Genomic DNA, 20,310 nt, shown 5'->3' with positions numbered 1-20,310 from the left:
TGTACCCTTTATATTCTCTCTCTTGAGCAAAAGAACGCTGACTCCTAATAGCCGAGATACTGGTCCGTACAGGTGGGGAGTAGGACCTATCCTCTCTGAGTTGCTGGATCTCCCGGGACAGTTTCTACACACCCAAGACGAGGGAGGAAGAGAGACTTTCCTCGTATTGCCGGAGTTGACTAGCCAATTCGTCCACTGTTTGTCCCTCTCCATCTTTCCAGGTCATCACTGCCAATGAGTTGGCATATGACGATGGTGCGCTCCTTATAAACTTCCACCACATGGGTCGTGTGCACTTGACTTCGTCTGGATCTTTGGATAGTTGTTCATTGTTCAGGTCATCATAAATCACCTCCAGCACAGCTAATTCTCTCAGAAACTGGATACCCTTCTCCATGGTGGCCCACTTGCCTGGGCGACATATGACATCTTCCTTAAAGGGATACCTTTCCTTCACGCTTGACAGGAGTCGCCTCCAAAGGCTGAGGATACGTGTCCCTTTTCCAATTGCTTTGTCAATGCCCCCTTCCCTAGAAAGGGATCCCAGCTGCTTGGCTTCCCTACCCTCTAATTCCAGGCTACTGGCCCCATTATCCCAGCATCGGAGCAGCCAGGTGACAATATGCTCGCCTGGACGGCGGCTGAAATCTTTTCGTATATCTCGCAGCTCACTCAGGGATAGAGATCGGGTGGTCACTGCCTCGTTTATGAGTTCTTCCTCTTCCTCCTCCCCGATCAGCGGCCGGCTTTCCTCCTCCCGTTCTCGTGATGGTCCTTCTCTAGGGTCATCTGTCTCATATACTTCTTCCTCCGGTTCCCTTTTAGAAGAAGCTTCTTCCTCCCTTACTAAACGAGCCGACTTCCGCTTCCAAAATTTCTTCTTGTGTACAGGGGCGACTGATACCGGCACAGGCTCGTTCTTTGGTTCAGCCACAGGGCGTGTTGCTGGGGTTGGAGTGGCCGCAGTGCAAGTGCATGTCACCGGAGTCTGAGTGGCCGCAGGGCCTGTTGCCGGGGTTGGAGTGGCTGCAGTGCATGTCGCTGGGGTTGGAGTGGCCGCAGTACATGTCGCCGGGGTTGGAGTGGCCGCAGTGCAAGTGCATGTCACCGGAGTCTGAGTGGCCGCAGGGCCTGTTGCCGGGGTTGGAGTGGCCGCAGTGCAAGTGCATGTCACCGGAGTCTGAGTGGCCGCAGGGCCTGTCGCCGGGGTTGGAGTGGCCGCAGTGCATGTCGCCGGGGTTGGAGTGGCCGCAGTGCAAGTGCATGTCACTGGAGTCTGAGTGGCCGCAGGGCCTGTCGCCGGGGTTGGAGTGGCCGCAGTGCATGTCGCCGGGGTTGGAGTGGCCGCAGTACATGTCGCCGGGGTTGGAGTGGCCGCAGGGCCTGTCGCCGGGGTCGGAGTGGCTGCAGGGCCTGTCGCCGGGGTCTGAGTGGCCGCAGGGCCTGTCGCCGGGGTCTGAGTGGCCGCAGAGCCTGTCGCCAGGGTTGGAGTGGCCGTAGTGCGTGTTGCCCGGGTTTGAGTGGCCGCAGGGCCTGTTGCCCGGGTCTGAGTGGCCGCAGTGCGTGTCGTTTTACTGTCAGAGCCAGAGACCTTCTCTTCCCTTTGAGGGTACTGAATGGTGTTGAACAGGGCTCGGTAGGCATGGGCCAGGCCCCAGCACGTTGCAATGATCTGCATCTCTCTGGAGTTGCCAGGGTGACAGCATACTTTTTCCAAATATTCTACTAACTTTTCAGGATTCTGCATTTGCTCAGGGGTGAAGTTCCAAAACACTGGGGGTGCCCATTGGCCTAGGTACTTGCCCATCTTGTCCCACACACCCTGCCACTCATAATTATTCAGCCTTGGGGCAGATCTCTGGATGATATTCTTAAATTGCTTACCAACTTTAGACAAAACCGAAACAGTATTCCCAAGAAGTATTAATAGAAGTATCTTAACTGCCCAAGGATGCTCAAAATACTGAAAAATTACTGTAATGAAGGAGGAAACATTATAGAAGAAGGTAGTGACGCTGCCATTCTGTATTTCCTCCGAAAAAAAACTCTCAGAAAAGTTACTGCAATTGCTAGTTGTCTCCACGAAATGGTATCCATGGTACAGTAACGGCTTCATTGCGAAGTTTACATACCACAGAAACGTCAAGGTCAATGTTCTAAAAACAAACCTCACAAGCGAGACATCACTATTCACTGCAGACCACAGCAAACTGCAAAACCCAACACCAATCTTTAACATGTACAGCAGGAAAAAGAGCGTGATGCAGATTATGCAAATCAATATCGAGAACAGAGAAACCAACATTGTGACCCTCAACTATTAACAGATATAAGTTCCTTAATACACTCCGGTTAATCTGTTATTATCTCAAACCCTTCGAGCCCCACGTTGGGCGCCAAAAAGGACTGTCGTGGTTTAATCTCAGTCGGCAATTAAGCACCAAGCAGCCGCTCGCTCACTCCCCCCCACCCGGTGGGATGGGGGAGAGAATTGGAAGAGCACAAGTTAGAAAAACTCGTGGGTTGAGATAAAAACAGTTTAATAATTGAAATAAAATTATAATAATAATATGATAATAATAATAATAATACACAAAACAAGTGATGCACAGTACAATTGCTCACCACCCGCCGACCGATGCCCAGCCAGTCCCCGAGCAGCGGCCCCCCCGGCCAGCTTTCCCAGTTTATGTACTGAGCATGACGTCACATGGTATGGAATGTCCCTTTGGCCAGTTTGGCTGTGCCCCCTCCCAGCTTCTTGTGCACCTCCAGCCTTCTCAGTCAGTAGAGCATGGGAAGCTGAAAAGTCCTTGGCTAGTGTAAGCATTACCTAGCAACAACTAAAACATCGGTGCGTTATCAACTTTGTTCTCATCCTAAATCCAAAACACTGTACCAGCTACTAGAAAGGAAATTAACACTATCCCTGCCGAAACCAGGACACTGGTACAGTGCTGTGTTTTGGATTTAGGATGAGAACAATGTTGATAACACACGGATGGTTTAGTTGTTGCTGCGCAGTGCTTACACGAGCCAAGGACTTTTCAGCTTCCCATGCTCTACCGACTGAGAAGGCTGGAGGTGCACAAGAAGCTGGGAGGGGGCACAGCCAGGACAGCTGACCCAAACTGGCCAAAGGGCTGTTCCATACCATGTGACGTCATGCTCAGTACATAAACTGGGGAAAGCTGGCCGGGGGGGCCGCTGCTCGGGGACTGGCTGGGCATCGGTCGGCGGGTGGTGAGCAATTGCACTGTGCATCACTTGCTTTATATATTCTTCTTATTATTATTACTATTAGTAGTAGTAGTAGTATTTTATTTTATTTCAATTATTAAACTGTTCTTATCTCAACCCACAAGTTTTCTCACTTTTACTCTTCCAATTCTCTCCCCCATCCCACTGGGGTTGGGGGGGAGTGAGTGCCTGTGTGGTGCTCAGTTGCCGGCTGCGGTTAAACCACAACAGTCCTTTTTGACGCCCAACGTGGGGCTCGAAGGGTTTGAGATAATAACAGATTAACCGGAGTGTATTAAGGAACTTATATCTGTTAACAGTTGTGGGTCACAATGTTGATTCATCTGTTCTTGATATTAGTTTATCTGATCTGCATCATGCTCTTTTTTCTGCTGTACGTGTTAGAGATTGGTGTTGGGTTTTGCGGTTTGCTGTGCTCTGCAGTGATTGATGATGTTTTGCCTGTGAGGTTTGTTATTAAAACACTGGCCTTGAGCTTAATCTGGTATTTGAGTTTTGCACTGAAGCCATTACTGTACTTCGGGTACCAATTCGTGGAGACAATTAGCAATTATAGTTCTTCCTCTGAGAGGTTTTTTATGGAGGAAATACAGAATGGCAGCGTCGCTACCTTCTTCTATGATGTTTCCTCCTTCATTACAGTAATTTTTCAGTGTCTTGAACATCCTTGGGTAGTTAAGATACTTCTATTGGTATTTCTTTGGAATATTGTTTCGGTTTTGTCTAAAGTTAATAAGCAATTTAAGAATATCATCCAGAGATCTGCCCCAAGGCTGGATAGTTATGAGTGGCAGGGTGTGTGGGACAAGATGGGCAAGTGCCTAGGCCAATGGGCACCCCCAGTGTTTTGGAACTTCACCCCTGAGCAAGTGCAGAATCCTGAAGAGTTAGTAGAATATTTGGACAAAGTATGCCGTCACCCTGGCAACTCCAGAGAGATGCAGATCATTGCACCGTGCTGGGGCCTGGCCCATGCCTACCGAGCCCTGTTCAACACCATTCAGTACCCTCAAAGGGAAGAGAAGGTCTGGATCCGACGGTAAAATGACAGGCCTTGCGGCCACTCCAACCTCAGTGACAGGCCCTGCGGCTAAATCAAAGAACCAACCTGTGCCAGAATCAATTGCCCCTATACACAAGAAGAAATCTTGGAAGCAGAAGTCGGCTCGTTTAGTAAGGGAGGAAGAAGCTTCTTCTAAAGGGGAAGCGAAGGAAGTGTACGAGGCAGACTACCCTGGAGAAGGGCCATCACGAGAACAGGAGGAGGAGGGCCAGCCGCTGATCAGGGAGGAGGAAGAGGAAGAACTCATAACTGAGGCGGTGACTACCCAATCTCTATCCCTGAGTGAGCAACGAGATCATAGAATCATAGAATCATAAGCCATCATCCAGGCGAGCACATTGTCACCTGGCTGCTCCGATGCTGGGATAATGGGGCCAGTAGCCTGGAATTAGAGGGTAGGGAAGCCAAGCAGCTGGGATCCCTTTCTAGGGAAGGGGGCATTGATAAAGCAATTGGAAAAGGGACACGTATCCTCAGCCTTTGGAGGCGACTCTTGTCAAGCGTGAAGGAAAGGCATCCCTTCAAGGAAGATGTCATATGTCGCCCAGGCGAGTGGACCACCATGGAGAAGGGTATCCAGTTCCTGAGGGAATTAGCTATGCTGGAGGTGATTTATGATGACCTGAACAATGAACAGCTATCCAAAGATCCAGATGAAGTCAAGTGCACACGACCCATGTGGCGGAAGTTTGTAAGGAGCTCACCATCGTCATATGCCAACTCATTGGCAGTGATGACCTGGAAAGATGGAGAGGGACAAACAGTGGACGAATTGGCTAGTCAACTCCGGCAATACGAGGAAAGTCTCTCTTCCTCCCTCGTCTTGGGTGTGTAGAAACTGTCCCGGGAGATCCAGCAACTCAGAGAGGATAGGTCCTACTCCCCACCTGTACGGACCAGTATCTCGGCTATTAGGAGTCAGCGTTCTTTTGCTCAAGAGAGAGAATATAAAGGGTACACACCACGGGGCACTCTATGGTTTTACCTGCGTGACCACGGAGAGGACATGCGGAAGTGGGATGGAAAACCTACCTCAAACCTAGGGGCACGGGTACGTGAATTGCAAGGGAAAACAATCACAGAAAGAGGTTCTTCCAGGAAAATTGCAGCTCCAGTTTCCAGCGGGCAGTTCCCCAGACAGAGTAGAAGGGCTGATCTTACTCCTGATCTTAATGAAGAAACTTCTGACTCGTACGTACAAGAAATGAGAAATGACTACTGTGATGAGGATTAGAGGGACCCTGCCTCCAGCCAGGGGGAGGAAAGGGACAACCAGGTTTACTGGACTGTGTGGATGCAGTGGCGTGGCACATCAGACCCACAGAAGTATAAGGCTCTAGTAGACACCGGTGCACAGTGTACCCTAATGCCATCAAGCTATATAGGGGCAGAACCCATCTGTATTTCTGGGGTGACGGGGGGATCCCAACAGCTAACTGGAAGCCGAAGTGAGTCTAACTGGGAATGGGTGGCAGAAGCACCCCATTGTGACTGGCCCAGAGGCTCCGTGCATCCTTGGCATAGACTACCTCAGGAGAGGGTATTTCCAGGACCCAAAAGGGTACAGGTGGGCTTTTGGTATAGCTGCCTTGGAGACGGAAGAAATTAAACAGCTGTCCACCTTGCCTGGTCTCTCGGAGGACCCCGCTGTTGTGGGGTTGCTGAAGGTCGAAGACCAACAAGTGCCAATCGCTACCACCACAGTGCACCGGCGGCAATATCGCACCAACCAAGACTCCCTGATTCCCATCCATAAACTGATTCGTCGACTGGAGAGCCAAGGAGTGATCAGCAAGACTCGCTCACCCTTTAACAAGTCCCCATATAGCCAGTGCGGAAGTCTAATGGAGAGTGGAGACTAACAGTAGACTATCGTGGCCTAAATGAAGTCACGCCACCACTGAGTGCTGCTGTGCTGGACACGCTAGAACCTCAATACGAACTGGAGTTAAAGGCAGCCAAGTGGTATGCCACAACTGATATCGCTAATGCGTTTTTCTCAATCCCTTTGGCAGCGGAGTGCAGGCCACAGTTTGCTTTCACTTGGAGGGGCGTTCAGTACACCTGGAACTGACTGCCCCAGGGGTGGAAACACAGCCCCACCATTTGCCATGGACTGATCCAGACTGCATTAGAACAGGGTGGAGCTCCAGAACACCTGCAATACATTGATGACATCATCGTGTGGGGCAACACAGCAGGAGAAGTTATTGAGAAAGGGAAGGAAATAGTCCAAATCCTGCTGAAGGCCGGGTTTGCCATAAAACAAAGTAAGGTCAAGGGACCTGCACAGGAGATCCAGTTTTTAGGAATAAAATGGCAAGATGGACGTCGTCAGATCCCAATGGATGTGATCAACAAAATAACAGCCATGTCTCCACCAACTAGCAAAAAGGAAACACAAGCTTTCTTGGGCGTCGTGGGTTTTTGGAGAATGCACATTCCAAATTACAGTCTGATTGTAAACCCTCTCTATCAAGTGACCCGAAAGAAGAACGATTTCAAATGGGGCCCTGAGCAACGACAAGCTTTTGAACAAATTAAACGGGAGATAGTTCATGCAGTAGCCCTGGGGCCAGTCCGGGCAGGGCAAGATGTAAAAAATGTGCTCTATACCGCAGCCGGGGAGAATGGCCCTACCTGGAGCCTCTGGCAGAAAGCACCAGGGGAGACTCGAGGTCGACCCCTAGGGTTTTGGAGTCGGGGATACAGAGGATCCGAGGCCCGCTATGCTCCAACTGAAAAAGAGATATTAGCAGCATATGAAGGGGTTCGAGCTGCTTCGGAAGTGATCGGCACTGAAGCACAGCTCCTCCTGGCACCCCGACTGCCAGTGCTGGGCTGGATGTTCAGAGGGAGGGTCCCCTGTACACATCATGCAACTGATGCTACATGGAGTAAGTGGGTCGCACTGATCACACAACGGGCTCGAATAGGAAACCCCAGTCGCCCAGGAATTCTGGAAGTGATCATGGATTGGCCAGAGGGCAAAGATTTTGGAATATTGCCAGAGGAGGAGGTAACGCGTGCTGAAGAGGCCCCAATGTATAATAAATTACCAGGAAATGAGAAGCAATATGCCCTGTTCACTGATGGGTCCTGTCGTCTTGTGGGAAAGCATCGGAGGTGGAAAGCTGCTGTATGGAGTCCTATGCGACAAGTTGTAGAAACGGCTGAAGGAGAAGGTGAATCGAGCCAATTTGCAGAAGTAAAGGCCATCCAGCTGGCTTTAGACATTGCTGACCGAGAAAAGTAGCCAGTGCTCTATCTCTATACTGACTCAGGGATGGTGGCAAATGCCCTGTGGGGGTGGTTGCAGCAATGGAAGCGGAGCAACTGGCAGCGCAGAGGCAAACCCATCTGGGCTGCCGCATTGTGGCAAGATATTGCTGCCCGGGTGGAGAACCTGGTTGTAAAAGTCCGTCACGTAGATGCTCACGTACCCAAGAGTCGGGCCACTGAAGAACATCAAAACAACCAGCAGGTGGATCAGGCTGCTAAGATTGAAGTGGCTCAGGTGGAGCTGAACTGGCAACATAAGTGTAGCTTGGTGGGCCCATGACACCTCAGGTCACCAAGGAAGAGATGCAACATACAGATGGGCTCGTGATCGAGGGGTGGACTTGACCATGGACACTATTGCACAGGTTATCTATGAATGCGAAACATGCGCTGCCATCAAGCAAGCCAAGTGGTTAAAGCCTCTCTGGTATGGAGGACGATGGCTGAAATATAAATATGGGGAGGCCTGGCAGATCGATTATATCACACTCCCACAAACCCGCCAAGGCAAGCGCCACGTGCTTACAATGGTGGAGGCAACCACCGGATGGCTGGAAACATATCCTGTGCCCCATGCCACTGCCCGGAACACTATCCTGGGCCTTGAAAAGCAAGTCCTGTGGCGACATGGCACCCCAGAAAGAATTGAGTCAGACAACGGGACTCATTTCCGAAACACCTTCATAGACACCTGGGCCAAAGAGCACGGCATTGAGTGGGTGTATCACATCCCCTGTCATGCACCAGCCTCTGGGAAAATCGAACGATACAATGGACTGTTAAAGACTACGCTGAGAGCAATGGGTGGCGGGACATTCAAACATTGGGATACACATTTAGCAAAGGCCACCTGGTTAGTCAACGCTCGGGGATCTGCCAATCGAGCTGGCCCTGCCCAGTCAAAACTTTTACGTACTGTAGATGGGAATAAATTCCCTGTAGTGCCCATAAAAAATATGCTGGGGAAGACAGTCTGGGTTATTCCTGCCTCGGGCAAAGGCAAACCCATCCGTGGGATTGCTTTTGCTCAAGGGCCTGGGTGCACTTGGTGGATAATGCGGAAGGATGGGGCAGTCCAATGTGTACCTCAAGGGGATTTGATTTTGGGTGAGAATAGCCAATGATCTGAACTGTATGATGTTAATTGCTACATAGTATTATATGCCATATCAGTGGTATTATAATAAGAATCACCCAGACTAATGAAGAATGAACTTCGATGAAACCAAGCAAAGCACAGTGATGATGGTACCAGAACTGACTTCAACATGAAACAATCCAACACCACATACCATCTCCATCTCTCCTGTCCTGAAGGACTGTTATGACAGATGGAGCCCGAAGTCATGGACTAAATGAACCCAACGAACATTGTAGAGGGATGGCCCACAGACTAAAGGAATGATACCTGTGTGTATATATATCAATAGACAGGAAAAGGGGTGGTGATTAATGGGAATGTATTGGGAAGTGGGGGACCTGGGCATGGCGTAGATGGTATAGAATAAGGGGTGGATACTGTCCTGGCTTCAGCTGGGATAGAGTTAATTTCCTTCCTAGTAGCTGGTACAGTGCTGTGTTTTGGATTTAGCATGAGAATAATGTTGATAACACATGGATGTTTTAGATGTTCCTTGATCAGATAACTTTGCTGGAATAAGCATTCTCACACTCTCACATATGCTTATCATTTGGTGTGACTGACCAGGTTTGGTTCTCGTCACTGCCTCCCTTATCATTTCTTGGTTAGGTTTGTGTTTCCGTATGTTCTTGTTTATGGTTTCCTCCTTTTCTTATTATCTCTTTTTTGCAGTGAAAAGGTCCTTGACCAGATAACCTTAAAGGAGCAGACACTCTCCTTCCACGTACCCTTACATTAAGGACTGGTTTTATCTTTCAGATAACAAATAATTACTTTTCAAACTTATAAAAGAAAATACTTTGCTATTAATAATACTGTCTGTAGTACACTCCATATCAAACTTTCAGCTAGGAATTGCTACAACTTCCAGGGGAGGGGAAGGGGGGTGGATGCAGCATTTCAGTATTTTTTTTTTAAATCCACATTTTTCAAAGTCTGAGCTTATAAACAGGTAGATCATAACAGAAACTTCACTACTATGGTTATTATGCCACCCATTATAATAATTTAGCATAAATGCCAGTAGAACCAAAAGCATACAAGTCATACTGGCTGCCAACTACAGTTTATCCACTTGTGGCTTTTTTACCTGAATGTTTCCTCTTGGAGGTGCTCTAATTGGGTCTGCAGCTGCAAGTGCCTACGACCTGCAGGGCTGTTGGGATCTTCTATAGAATCAGATTGATTCAGACGTTCCATCAGAATCTGGTTCTCAGCAAGTAAAATGCTCTTCTCTTCTTGAAGTGCTGCAACCTGTTGTAATAAAAGAACAGACTGAAATAATGGAGCTGTCAGCTACAAAGAGCAATTTTTTGGTGCACACAGCAAAACATTAACACAACTCATAACTGGAAACATCGAAGTTCACAAAACTGTATTTCACGGGAATACATTGTAACTTTAATACTTTTTCATTTGATATGTGATGTAACCAATGTACTACAGCATTAGGGACAGGATTCACCATAAAGAAAACAGCGTTCTTACCTTTATTTCTCAGAAATATCTAAAGAAAAATATCAAAGTTATCAAAGATTATGTCACTGTATTAAACTCTGCCTACTTTTCAAGCACCACCACCCCACGCACACACCCTAGCACCCCACAGTAAGGTTTTTTAACGTTTTCCAAAGGAAACAATGTTTATACAATCACACAGAATATTCAAGTCTCTCATGACCATGCCTCTCCAAAAAATTTTTTAGTCCAATGGCCAATTGCAAATGGACTTGAAACAGGAACAGAGGTCCCAAAGATGATTAAATTTCTGCCAGCTTTGTGAAAACAGGCAGTGGGGCAGAGAAGCCAAAGTGCTGTGACTCAAAGAACGTCTGAAGCATAAGCTCATATTATTAGACACTATACAATCAAAATGCAGGTAGGAGGGGAAAAGAAAGAATATAAATATCCCAAGAGAAAGGAAAGTTTTGATCAGAACTTGCATCCGACACAACAAAATCAACCAACTGTCAAACACAAATCAATAAGGCACAAGGCTTCATTAATTCTGGTCATTACTGCTTGGCTAAAAGCCAAATTATATGCCAAAATAGGAATTGATTGAAATGGCTCTTCTGGGTTCCAGGTTTAGTCTGTTGATGCCTTCCAGATCATATATGCTCAGTTTACAGTAAAACTTAGTTTATGCATAGGTGATAGTCTAGAGTAACTTTGATTTGTTGTAACTTCTTACTGAAATCATTATATCAGCAGAACTCCTCCTAGGATTTCTGTAACTCATGAGTTGAGCAATGCAGCTTATTTCTTGCTTGAATACAAAAAAGCTTTGTCAGTACCAATCACCTTAATGCTGACATCATTGAATCAATACAAGTGGGCACACACTTGTTGCTCTGCTAACATGGGTAAAGAAATACAGCAATTGAGGATTTTTTTTTTTAAATATAAAAGGTAGATTTCCAGAATAATCCCTTTCTTCAGCTGTCCAAGAATTAACATACTTTTTTCTCGATTTGAAGATGACCTACCTGCATATCTAACTCATGACATCTCTGGGCAATTTCTTCTTTTGTTGCTAGGGCTTCATTTAATTCTTCTGTAGTTTTCTTCAGCTATCATAAACAACAATCATTTTTAGTTTCATAATCATATATCTCTATAAATGATATAGCAAAATTATGAATTATATGATTGTAAAGTCTTTTTTTACATTTATGTAATAATTAAGATTGGGGAAAAAAGAAAAACAATTCTGCTTCTACAATGAAACAAAGTAGCAACCGTAATTGTTGTTTAATTTGTCTAACGAAGGTAAATATAGCTGAATATATATTTGGTCTTGAAACAAAACATTGACGTTATCACATTTATTCTGTAAACTGAGCCCCCCCAAACCAAACAGCTTAGCTCTGAAGAATCTATTGCCTCTGTACACTGAAAAATAAAAGCATTGATACCACTTCTCTTTATGGATGCAAAGAATACATGATTTCAGTTTTTAATCTACTTTTCAAATACACAAAAGATTGGGAGGTAGAATACAAGGAATAAACAGTTAAGGTAAAACCTGTCTAGTCACTGGGAACTACTCTTACTGTACAACAGAGGAAACAATCAGCATTGTGATGGAGAAACCTACCCATCTGAAAAAAGACACTGAATCTTATAAGCAGTGTGGAAACATTCAGTTACATCTCTTTAAGGGACTATATAATAATTAAAAGACATATCTTCCAAGTTTCTGTATGAATGTAGTCAGGGAAATAAAGAAATACCTATGAGAAAATTGGTCTGATAAAATATGAACATAGTTAATGCATATGTATATATTTTATTACGCATAATAAATTTTAGATGGGCCTTCTACTTTTCACAGACAGGATCATAATCTTTCATTTTTTAAGTTTACAAGGGACAGCTGACATAAAAATTAATTCCATCTACCAGAATTTATGTACTTCTACACAGATAACTGTAAAAAACAGTCAAGTTTTATTTTGTAACCATTATTCAAATTTTCCACAAAACTCTCCCACAATAGTAAAGGTAGACTGCTTAACAATGAACCATAATGATTAGGCACTGATTTCTTGTGATTAAAGGAAAAGAAACATCTCATCTTAGATACCTGACGTTCAAGGTCAATGTAAGCATCGTTTCCAAAAGAGACTGGAGACTCTTTACTCATCAACTGCAATTAGATTACATTGGATTAGAAAAACCATAAGATTTATTTGCATATTAAAGGTAAGTTTCAATGAAAAATTAGGTTCATCTTAACCTTTAGGAAAGCTCTTTTTTCTGACAACAGTAACATTTTTTACTTCATTTTTATATGAGGTATATTAAAAAAGAATTACAGAAAGACATATTCAGGACTTATATCTAAAGTATGAAAAACGTTACCTTACATAGTCATTCTCTCTTCTGAAAAAGCACATTCATTATCTATCATGAAAGCTACGCTATCCTTTGCAGAGCACTGTATTGAAGCAGCATTAGACTGGTGGCAGCTATTATGTGGCAGGCAAGATAGGTCTCAAATTGTTCTCTGGCAGTTGTTTTTACCTTTTCCCATTTTGAGAGCCCACATTCTTATTTTTGGTTTTGAAACATCTGTATCTCAACTAATTATAAAGAAATGAGGACCAAGCTTACTGCTCCCAATTTGTCTGGAATTTGCAGATTAAAAATTTATACTCTAGAATGAGTATTTTTGTAACAAGCGTTACAATTCTTTGTAATCTGAGTAATCTATCTGACTAGAAGAATGGTTTGTAATGGTTTCAGTGAGGAAAAAAAGATTGTCAAGTCATTACTTTCTTAGAAAGCCCCAGATTGACTGACATGCTTATTGGGGGAAAAAAGTTTTCTTTCAGGAACCTCACCCACTGATCAACTACAACAAATAAATGGCTAGAAATAAATTTAAATATTGCAAATATTTTAAGACCAAAGAACTCCCTACCCCCAGCAAACAAATTGTCAGGGCAGGCTCAAAACAAGAGACAAAGACATAAAATTTGAAGATTCTAGCAAGCAATAGCTCAAAAAGGCTGAGCTCTGACTGCTAGCCAGTTTTATTAGCTCCCCTGATAACACACCAAGGGCAGCCTTAGACACAATATTTACAAAACATCGTCTCCTTGGAATGGATAGCCAAGTAACCCTGACACCAGTTAAGGTGAAGTTAAGGTTGAAAGCAGTACCATAAGAAATTTTAAATTCTAAAACTATAAATATTAAATATATATTACAGATATGTTGCAAATAACTAAAAAAGAAATGTTTTCGCTCCCTGAAAAAAAACCACCACAAAACAAAAGTAAAATAGTAAAATATCCCAAAACTTAGGCAGGAAATCTGGCACTTGCCTGTTCCTGACAACACTGACTTAAAGAGATAGAAAAAAGAAGCTGATCTAGCAGGAAGTTTGGGGATTTTTTTTTTAAATCCTAATTTTAAGAACTCTCGATCTGCAATTTTAGTCCTTGAAATGATTCCATAGTCATCCAATAGGATCCAAGACATCATGCAGCATGAGTTAGAGATAACAAGTAGCAGAGCCCTCAAGCTCAAGTGACATCTCTTTACTGACATCTTTTAGAGATGTAACAGAAATAGTGAAATTGCTCTAGTGTTCAACATGGAATTCATCATTTCTTGCTCACATTCAGAAGCAATTTGATTACCAGTGAAGGCCTAGGAAGGAAAGGCATATTGACAAAGACTTAAGAACTGTTATTTTTCTTCTGGACACTTGCCACACTTTCTTGCCAGAAAGTACAGGAAACTATTCCTTTTAACTATTCCCCTGCAGTAAACCTCCATCAGGAAGACTGACCAAGCAACATGAGAAGTTACTCATGGCAACAGAGTGGTCACTAACATTATTCTGTAGTTTTCTTCTTTTATGCTTCCATCTGCATTGTTAGTGTAATTTATCATTTAAAGAAGATCAAGAAAACCTTTACAGCATACAGCAACTCTCCAGGCTAACGACTGCTAAGCACAGCAGAAGAATGGTCTTTCCCATCACCATAATCTTAAAAATGAATCAGGTTTCCTATTACTATCCTTAAAACAACATTTTTACAAAATACATTGCAGTGCATTTATTAACATGCTACAAAGTATTATCAGGAATACTTTAAGTAGTCTATTAATCTTGCTAATAACTGACAAAATAATATTTTGCTGCATGTTTCTCTATTTCTTTTCATTTGTCCAGTTGCAACATTTAGTTGTTCAGATTTTTTTTTTCCAATTATTAGATAGAAATTTTTAAAAGATTTGATACTGTCTCTCACAGTATCCTTCTGGACAAAATGTCCACCATACAGCTAGACAAGTCCATAATACATTCAGTGAACAATTGGCTGACGGGTGGGGCTCAAAGAGTTCTAGTAAATGGGGTTACATCAGGCTGGCGGCCAGTCACCAGTGGCGTTCCCCAGGGCTCAATTTTAGGGCCAGTGCTCTTCAATGTTTTTATAAATGATCTGGATGCAGGAATCAAATGTACATTAAGTAAGTTTGCCAACGATACTAAACTAGGAGGAGCTGTGGACTCCCTCGAGGGTAGAGAGGCCTTACAGAGAGGTCTGGATAGACTAGAGAGCTGGGAAATCACCAACCGTATGAAATTTAACAAGAGCAAGTGCCAGATTCTGCACCTGGGATGGGGTAATCCTGGTTATACGAACAAATTGGGGGACGAGATGCTAGAGAGCAGCCCCGCGGAAAGAGATCTGGGAGTTTGGGTTGATGGCAAGTTGAATATGAGTCAACAGTGCGCCCTGGCAGCCAAAAGGGCCAACCGTGTCCTGGGGTGCACCAAGCACAGCATAGTTAGCTGATCGAGGGAGGCGATTGTCCCACTCTACACTGCACTGGTGCGGTCCCACCTCGAGTCCTGTGTGCAGTTTTGGGCGCCTCAATATAAGAAGGACATCAAACTATTAGAGTGTGTCCAGAGGAGGGCGACCAAGATGGTGAAAGGCCTCGAGGGCAAGACTTAGGAGGAGCGGCTGAGGTCACTTGGCTTGTTCAGCTTGGAGAAGAGAAGGCTGAGGGGTGACCTCATCACAGCCTACAACTTCCTCAAGGGGGGCAGCGGAGGGGGAGGTGCTGCTCTCCTCTCTCTGGTGACCAGCGACAGGACATGAGGAAATGGAATGAAGCTGCGTCAGGGGAAGTGCAGATTGGACATTAGGAAAAGGTTCTTCACTGAGAGGGTGGTCGGTCACTGGAACAGGCTCCCCAGGGAAGTGGTCACGGCACCAAGCCTGTCAGAGTTCAAGGAGCGTCTGGACAATGCTCTTAGTCATATGGTTTAGTTTTAGGTAGTCCTGCGAGGAGCAGGGAGTTGGACTTGATGATCCTTATGGGTCCCTTCCAACTCGAGATATTCTATAATTCTATGAAAAAATTCTACAGTATTTGGTTGCTTATATAAAAGCAGTATAATATACTTCAGGAGCTACATAGTAGGAAAGGTAAAGGAAAGGGAGCCCATTATCAAAACATTCTTTAAGTCAATGTATTGGGTTTACGTGGCAAGGTTTTGGTAGCGGGGGGGCTGTAGGGATGGCTTCTGCGAGAAGACACCAGAAGCTGTCCCCATGTCGGACAGAGCCAGTTCCAGCTGGCAACAAGACAGACCCACCACTGGCCAAAGCTGAGCCAATCAGCGATGATGGTAGCACCTCTGTGATAACATATTTAAGAAAGGGTAAAAAAAATGATGCGCAACAGCAGCTGAGGGAGACGAGTGAGAATATGTGAGAGAAACAACTCCGCAGACACCAAGGTCAGTGAAGAAGGAGGGGGAGGAGGTGCTCCAGGCACCGGAGCAGAGATTCCCTTGCAGCCTGTGGTGAAGACCATGGTGAGGCAGGTTGTCCCCCTGCAGCCCATGGAGGTCCACAGCGGAGTGGATATCCACCTGCAGCCCATGGAGGACCCCACACTGGAGCAGGTGGATGTGCCCTGAAGGAAGCTGTGACCCTGTGGAGAGCCCACACTGGAACAGGCTCCTGGCAGGACTTGTGACCCCACGGGAGACCCATGCTGGAGCAGTCCATTCCTGAAGGACTGCAGCCTGTGGGAAGGACCGATTTGGAGAAGTTTGTGAAGGACTGTATCGTGTGGGTGGGACCCCATGCTAGGGCAGGGGAAGAGCGTGAGGAGGAAGGAGCGGCAGAGATGGTGTTTTGACCTGACTGCAACCTCCTATTGCCCATCCCCCTGCGCTGCTGGGGGGGGAGGCATAGAAAATCAGGAGTGAAGTTGAGCTTGGGAAGAAGGGAGGAGTGGGGGGAAGGTGTGTTTAGATTTGTTCTTATTTCTTTCTCACTATCCTACTCTGTTACAATTAATTGGCAATAAATTAAATTCATTTCCCCAAGCCGAGTCTGTTTTGCCCGTGATGGTAATTGCTGAGTGATCTCCCTGTCCTTATCTTGACCCATGAGCTTTTCCATCGTATTTTGTCCCCCTGTCCTATTGAGGAGGAGGAGTGAGAGAGCAGCTTGGTGGGCACCTGGAGGCTAGCCAAGGCTACCACAGTTGAGAAGATTTAAACTTCTAGAGAAGTGGGGCATGCAACCAAAGTTCTTTGACATGAGGAAGGCTTGCTTGATTTGTTTTTCTAACTCAAAAGAGGAAAATGTTTCTTCTAAAATTGCAAACTCTGTGCCCCTTTTTCATCACAGTGGAAAAAAATATGATTTCTTTGAAATATTTAAAGGCTTAATTTCTGCATGCTATGGACACTCTAACATACCTCCTGAATGGCTGTCATGACAACATGTTGAACTGATTCTTCCATCATCATTATGGTCTGTATGTACTCTGAAAATAAGAGCATTCAGGTGTGTTACTATTTATGCTTGAGAAAGTCACACAGAACATTAGATCAGTAGTCATATCTTTCCTACAAGCTGAGCAGGTGTTACAGATGAGACTGAAATTTGTAATTACCTTTCAAGTTTCAGGCCAACAAACTCAAGAACACATTATAGAAAAAAAAAAAAGTCCATTCAGACATAAATCAAGGCTCACTGGAACACTGCAACGTTTGGGGTTTTTTTGCCTATGATGGCCATTTTTTTCTTCCCCATTACCTCCCAAAAGAACTGTCTACTCTCCAAGTACCTTTCTCCCTTTGTTCCTGAATTATTCAGGCAATAGAAGAACAGGATCCAAGGATGGATTGTCTTTTTCCATGACTTTGACTCCTTGTCCTGTCTTTCTACAGCACACTCATTTCACAGAATTTCCATATGAGGTCTTGAGAAAGCACAGAACTAAGTACAATAAATCCTCTCTACATTTTCTCTTCCTTTTCTATATATAGATGTGACTTGTATTGGAAGCATGCTGTAAGAGGATTGAGTGGTTAGAATATCAAATTCTGATGTTTAGACTGAGTCAGAGTTTGTGACTTGTCCAATATCATATGCATCCCAGCCAGGTATCATGACCTTTTTTTTTTTCTTCCCCTAAATGCCATGCATATCATTGTTATGATTTGTCTAAGAGGAAGATGTTGGGAATCAGCCACCTCAAAGTAATTTAGAAGAGGCACAACAGTAAATAATCAAACTACATATAACTAGACTGTTTATATGTCTGCATCTCATGTTTTTAATGTTTAGACTGACAGAATATGCAAAGTTCAGGGAAAGATACATTCCTCACTAATAAATGCCAAGCAGCTACCAAAATAAAGAATGAGAAATTTACACTTCTGTGACCAACCAACACACCCCCACAGTGGAAGAAGGATCAGAGGAATCATAGAATCATAGAATCATTTAGTTGGAAAAGACCTTTAAGATCATCAAGTCCAACCGTAAACCTAACACTGCAAGAATACTGAGCTCAGGAAAGAATGTAAGGAATGATTGCCAATTATTGTAAAGAAAGCTGAACTTATCTCAACACAAGGGGGACTGGAGGGTAGCCTTTGTTTTAGCTATAGGGCTGTACCAGTGGGTCATCAGGTTGTATAAACAGCCTTCCCTGAGATAATTAGTAGAGAGTAATGGCTTCCTGAGCTAGCCAGACTAGCGGGGGTGGAGGGGGGGTGGGGGTGGGGTGGGGGTGGGGGTGTATGTGCCTCAGCCCAACATAAAGTAGAAAAACTGGACAACTAAAAAAATGAACTTTGAGGAGAGCAACAGGCTTGAGCTAACTTCAACACACGTATTCCTTCCAGGCAACTGGAGACACCCAGTGTTGTGACAGTGAGCATAGAGAGATCGGTAATGGGAATCACATTTGTGTATTGTGATTCAATTGTATGTTGCAATAGCTATATTATGCTTGTATTGTGATTTCAGTATATTGCTGTATCACTCTGCTAAATCAAAATCACATGTAACATCAAATACCTTCAAATAAGTAAATTTTATATTAAACATTAAACCCTCCTCATGTGGAATATCTAAAAGAACTTAGTCAGAGAGTATTTGACTCTGACAACTTCAGAGATGTTAACTAAGCAGTCAAGTGGAAGAGAGGTGGCTTAAATTAATAGTTATTTATGTACTTACGGAAGGGAAAACACTTGTATTCTAAATAAGAGGATGGCCAGACTTTCTCCTGCTTAAGGGAAGAATAAAAGTAGTTTCAGGATGGGACATTAAAGCAATTTAGAACCCTGAGAAAACTGGAAAGGGGAAATTAGCTTAAAAGCTAAGATACACAATACAAGAGGAAGACAACAGTCTTGAAAAACAAGCTGCCATTTTGCCAGAAAGGAAAAAGAAGTGAGGTGTATTAGGGGGAGACAGACTTTGATAGAACCGTAGCGTAAATACAGTAAGCATAGCTTTTTCTTTCACTTATCCACCTACATCTCTTATGAAGACTCTTGCAACTTACCCCGATATCTGCTGGAGGGACAACACAACAGGGCATAAGCAATCCAGGAGGTTCCTGGAGTGCATCAACAACTTCCTCATCCAAGTGGTAGAGGAGCCAAGGAGGAGAGGGGCTCTGCTGGACCCCATACTCAAAAACAAGGAGGGGCTTGTTGGAAATGTGAAGGTCAAAGGCAGCCTTAGCTGGCAGCCTTAGCTGCAGTGACCATGAGATGGTGGAGTTCAGGATCCTGAGGGGAGGGAGCAGGGCAAGATCACAAGACTGGACTTCAGGAGAGCAGACTTTGGCCTCTTCAGGGATCTGCTTGGTAGAAACCCATGGGATAAGGCCCTGGAGGGAAGAGGGGCCCAAGAAAGCTGGGTAATAGTCAAGGATCACTTCCTCCAAGCTCAGGAGAGCTCCATCCCAACAAGTAGGAAGTCAGGCAAAAATGCCAGGAGGCCTGCAGGGATGAATAAGGAGCTCCTGACAAAACTCAAACACAAAAAGGAAGCATACAGAGGGTGGAAGCAAGGACGGGTAACCCGGGAGGAATACAGAGACATTGTCTGAGCATGCAGGGATGAGATTAGGAAAGCCCAAATGGAATTGAATCTGGCCAGGGATGTCAAAGGCAACAAGAAGGACTTCACTAAGTAGATAGGTGAAAAAAGAAAGACTAGAGAAAATGTGGGCCCACTGCTGAATGAGGCGGGGGGACCTGGTGACACAGGACATGAAAAAAGGCTGAGGTACTGAATGCCACCTTCGCCTCAGTCTTTCCTGGCAAGACCAGCCTTCAGGAATCCCATTTCCCAGAGACCAGAGGGAAAATTGGAGCAAGGAAGATGTACCCTTGGTGGAAGAGGATCAGGTCAGGAAATACTTAAGCAAACTGGACATACATAAGTCCATGGGACCTGATGGGATGCATCCACGAGAGCTGAGGGAGCTGGCAGATGTCATTGTGAGGCCACTCTCAATAATCTTTGCTTGATCATGGTGACTGGGAGAGGTGCCTGAGGACTGGAGGAAAGCAAATGTCCCTCCTATGTTCAAGAAGGGCAAGAAGGAGGACCCAGGGAACTACAGGCCGGTCAGCCTCACCTCCATCCCTGTGAAGGTGATGGAGCAGCTAATCCTGGAAACCATTTCCAGGCATACGAAGGACAAGAAAATCATCAGGATTAGTCAGCATGGCTTCATCAAGGGGAAGTCATGCTTGACCAAC

General features: G+C 44.8%; 1 protein-coding gene across 2 annotated transcripts in view; it reads right to left on the bottom strand.

The window, feature by feature from the left end:
• Positions 1-20,310, bottom strand: part of LOC143171913 (protein Hook homolog 3-like) — a 139,228-nt gene that overhangs the window by 73,064 nt on the left and 45,854 nt on the right. For both annotated transcript variants that reach the window (XM_076361094.1, XM_076361095.1), the window contains exons 6-9: positions 16,996-17,063; positions 12,337-12,399; positions 11,237-11,320; positions 9,838-10,001 (exon numbers count right to left, since the gene is read on the bottom strand). In XM_076361094.1, coding sequence (XP_076217209.1) covers positions 9,838-10,001; positions 11,237-11,320; positions 12,337-12,399; positions 16,996-17,063 — 379 coding nt within the window. The remainder of the gene's footprint in view (positions 1-9,837; positions 10,002-11,236; positions 11,321-12,336; positions 12,400-16,995; positions 17,064-20,310) is intronic.

This window comes from Aptenodytes patagonicus, chromosome W, assembly GCF_965638725.1.
Source record: "Aptenodytes patagonicus chromosome W, bAptPat1.pri.cur, whole genome shotgun sequence".
In the NCBI taxonomy this organism is placed as follows: domain Eukaryota; kingdom Metazoa; phylum Chordata; class Aves; order Sphenisciformes; family Spheniscidae; genus Aptenodytes; species Aptenodytes patagonicus.
This window is presented reverse-complemented; position numbering and strand designations above follow the sequence as displayed.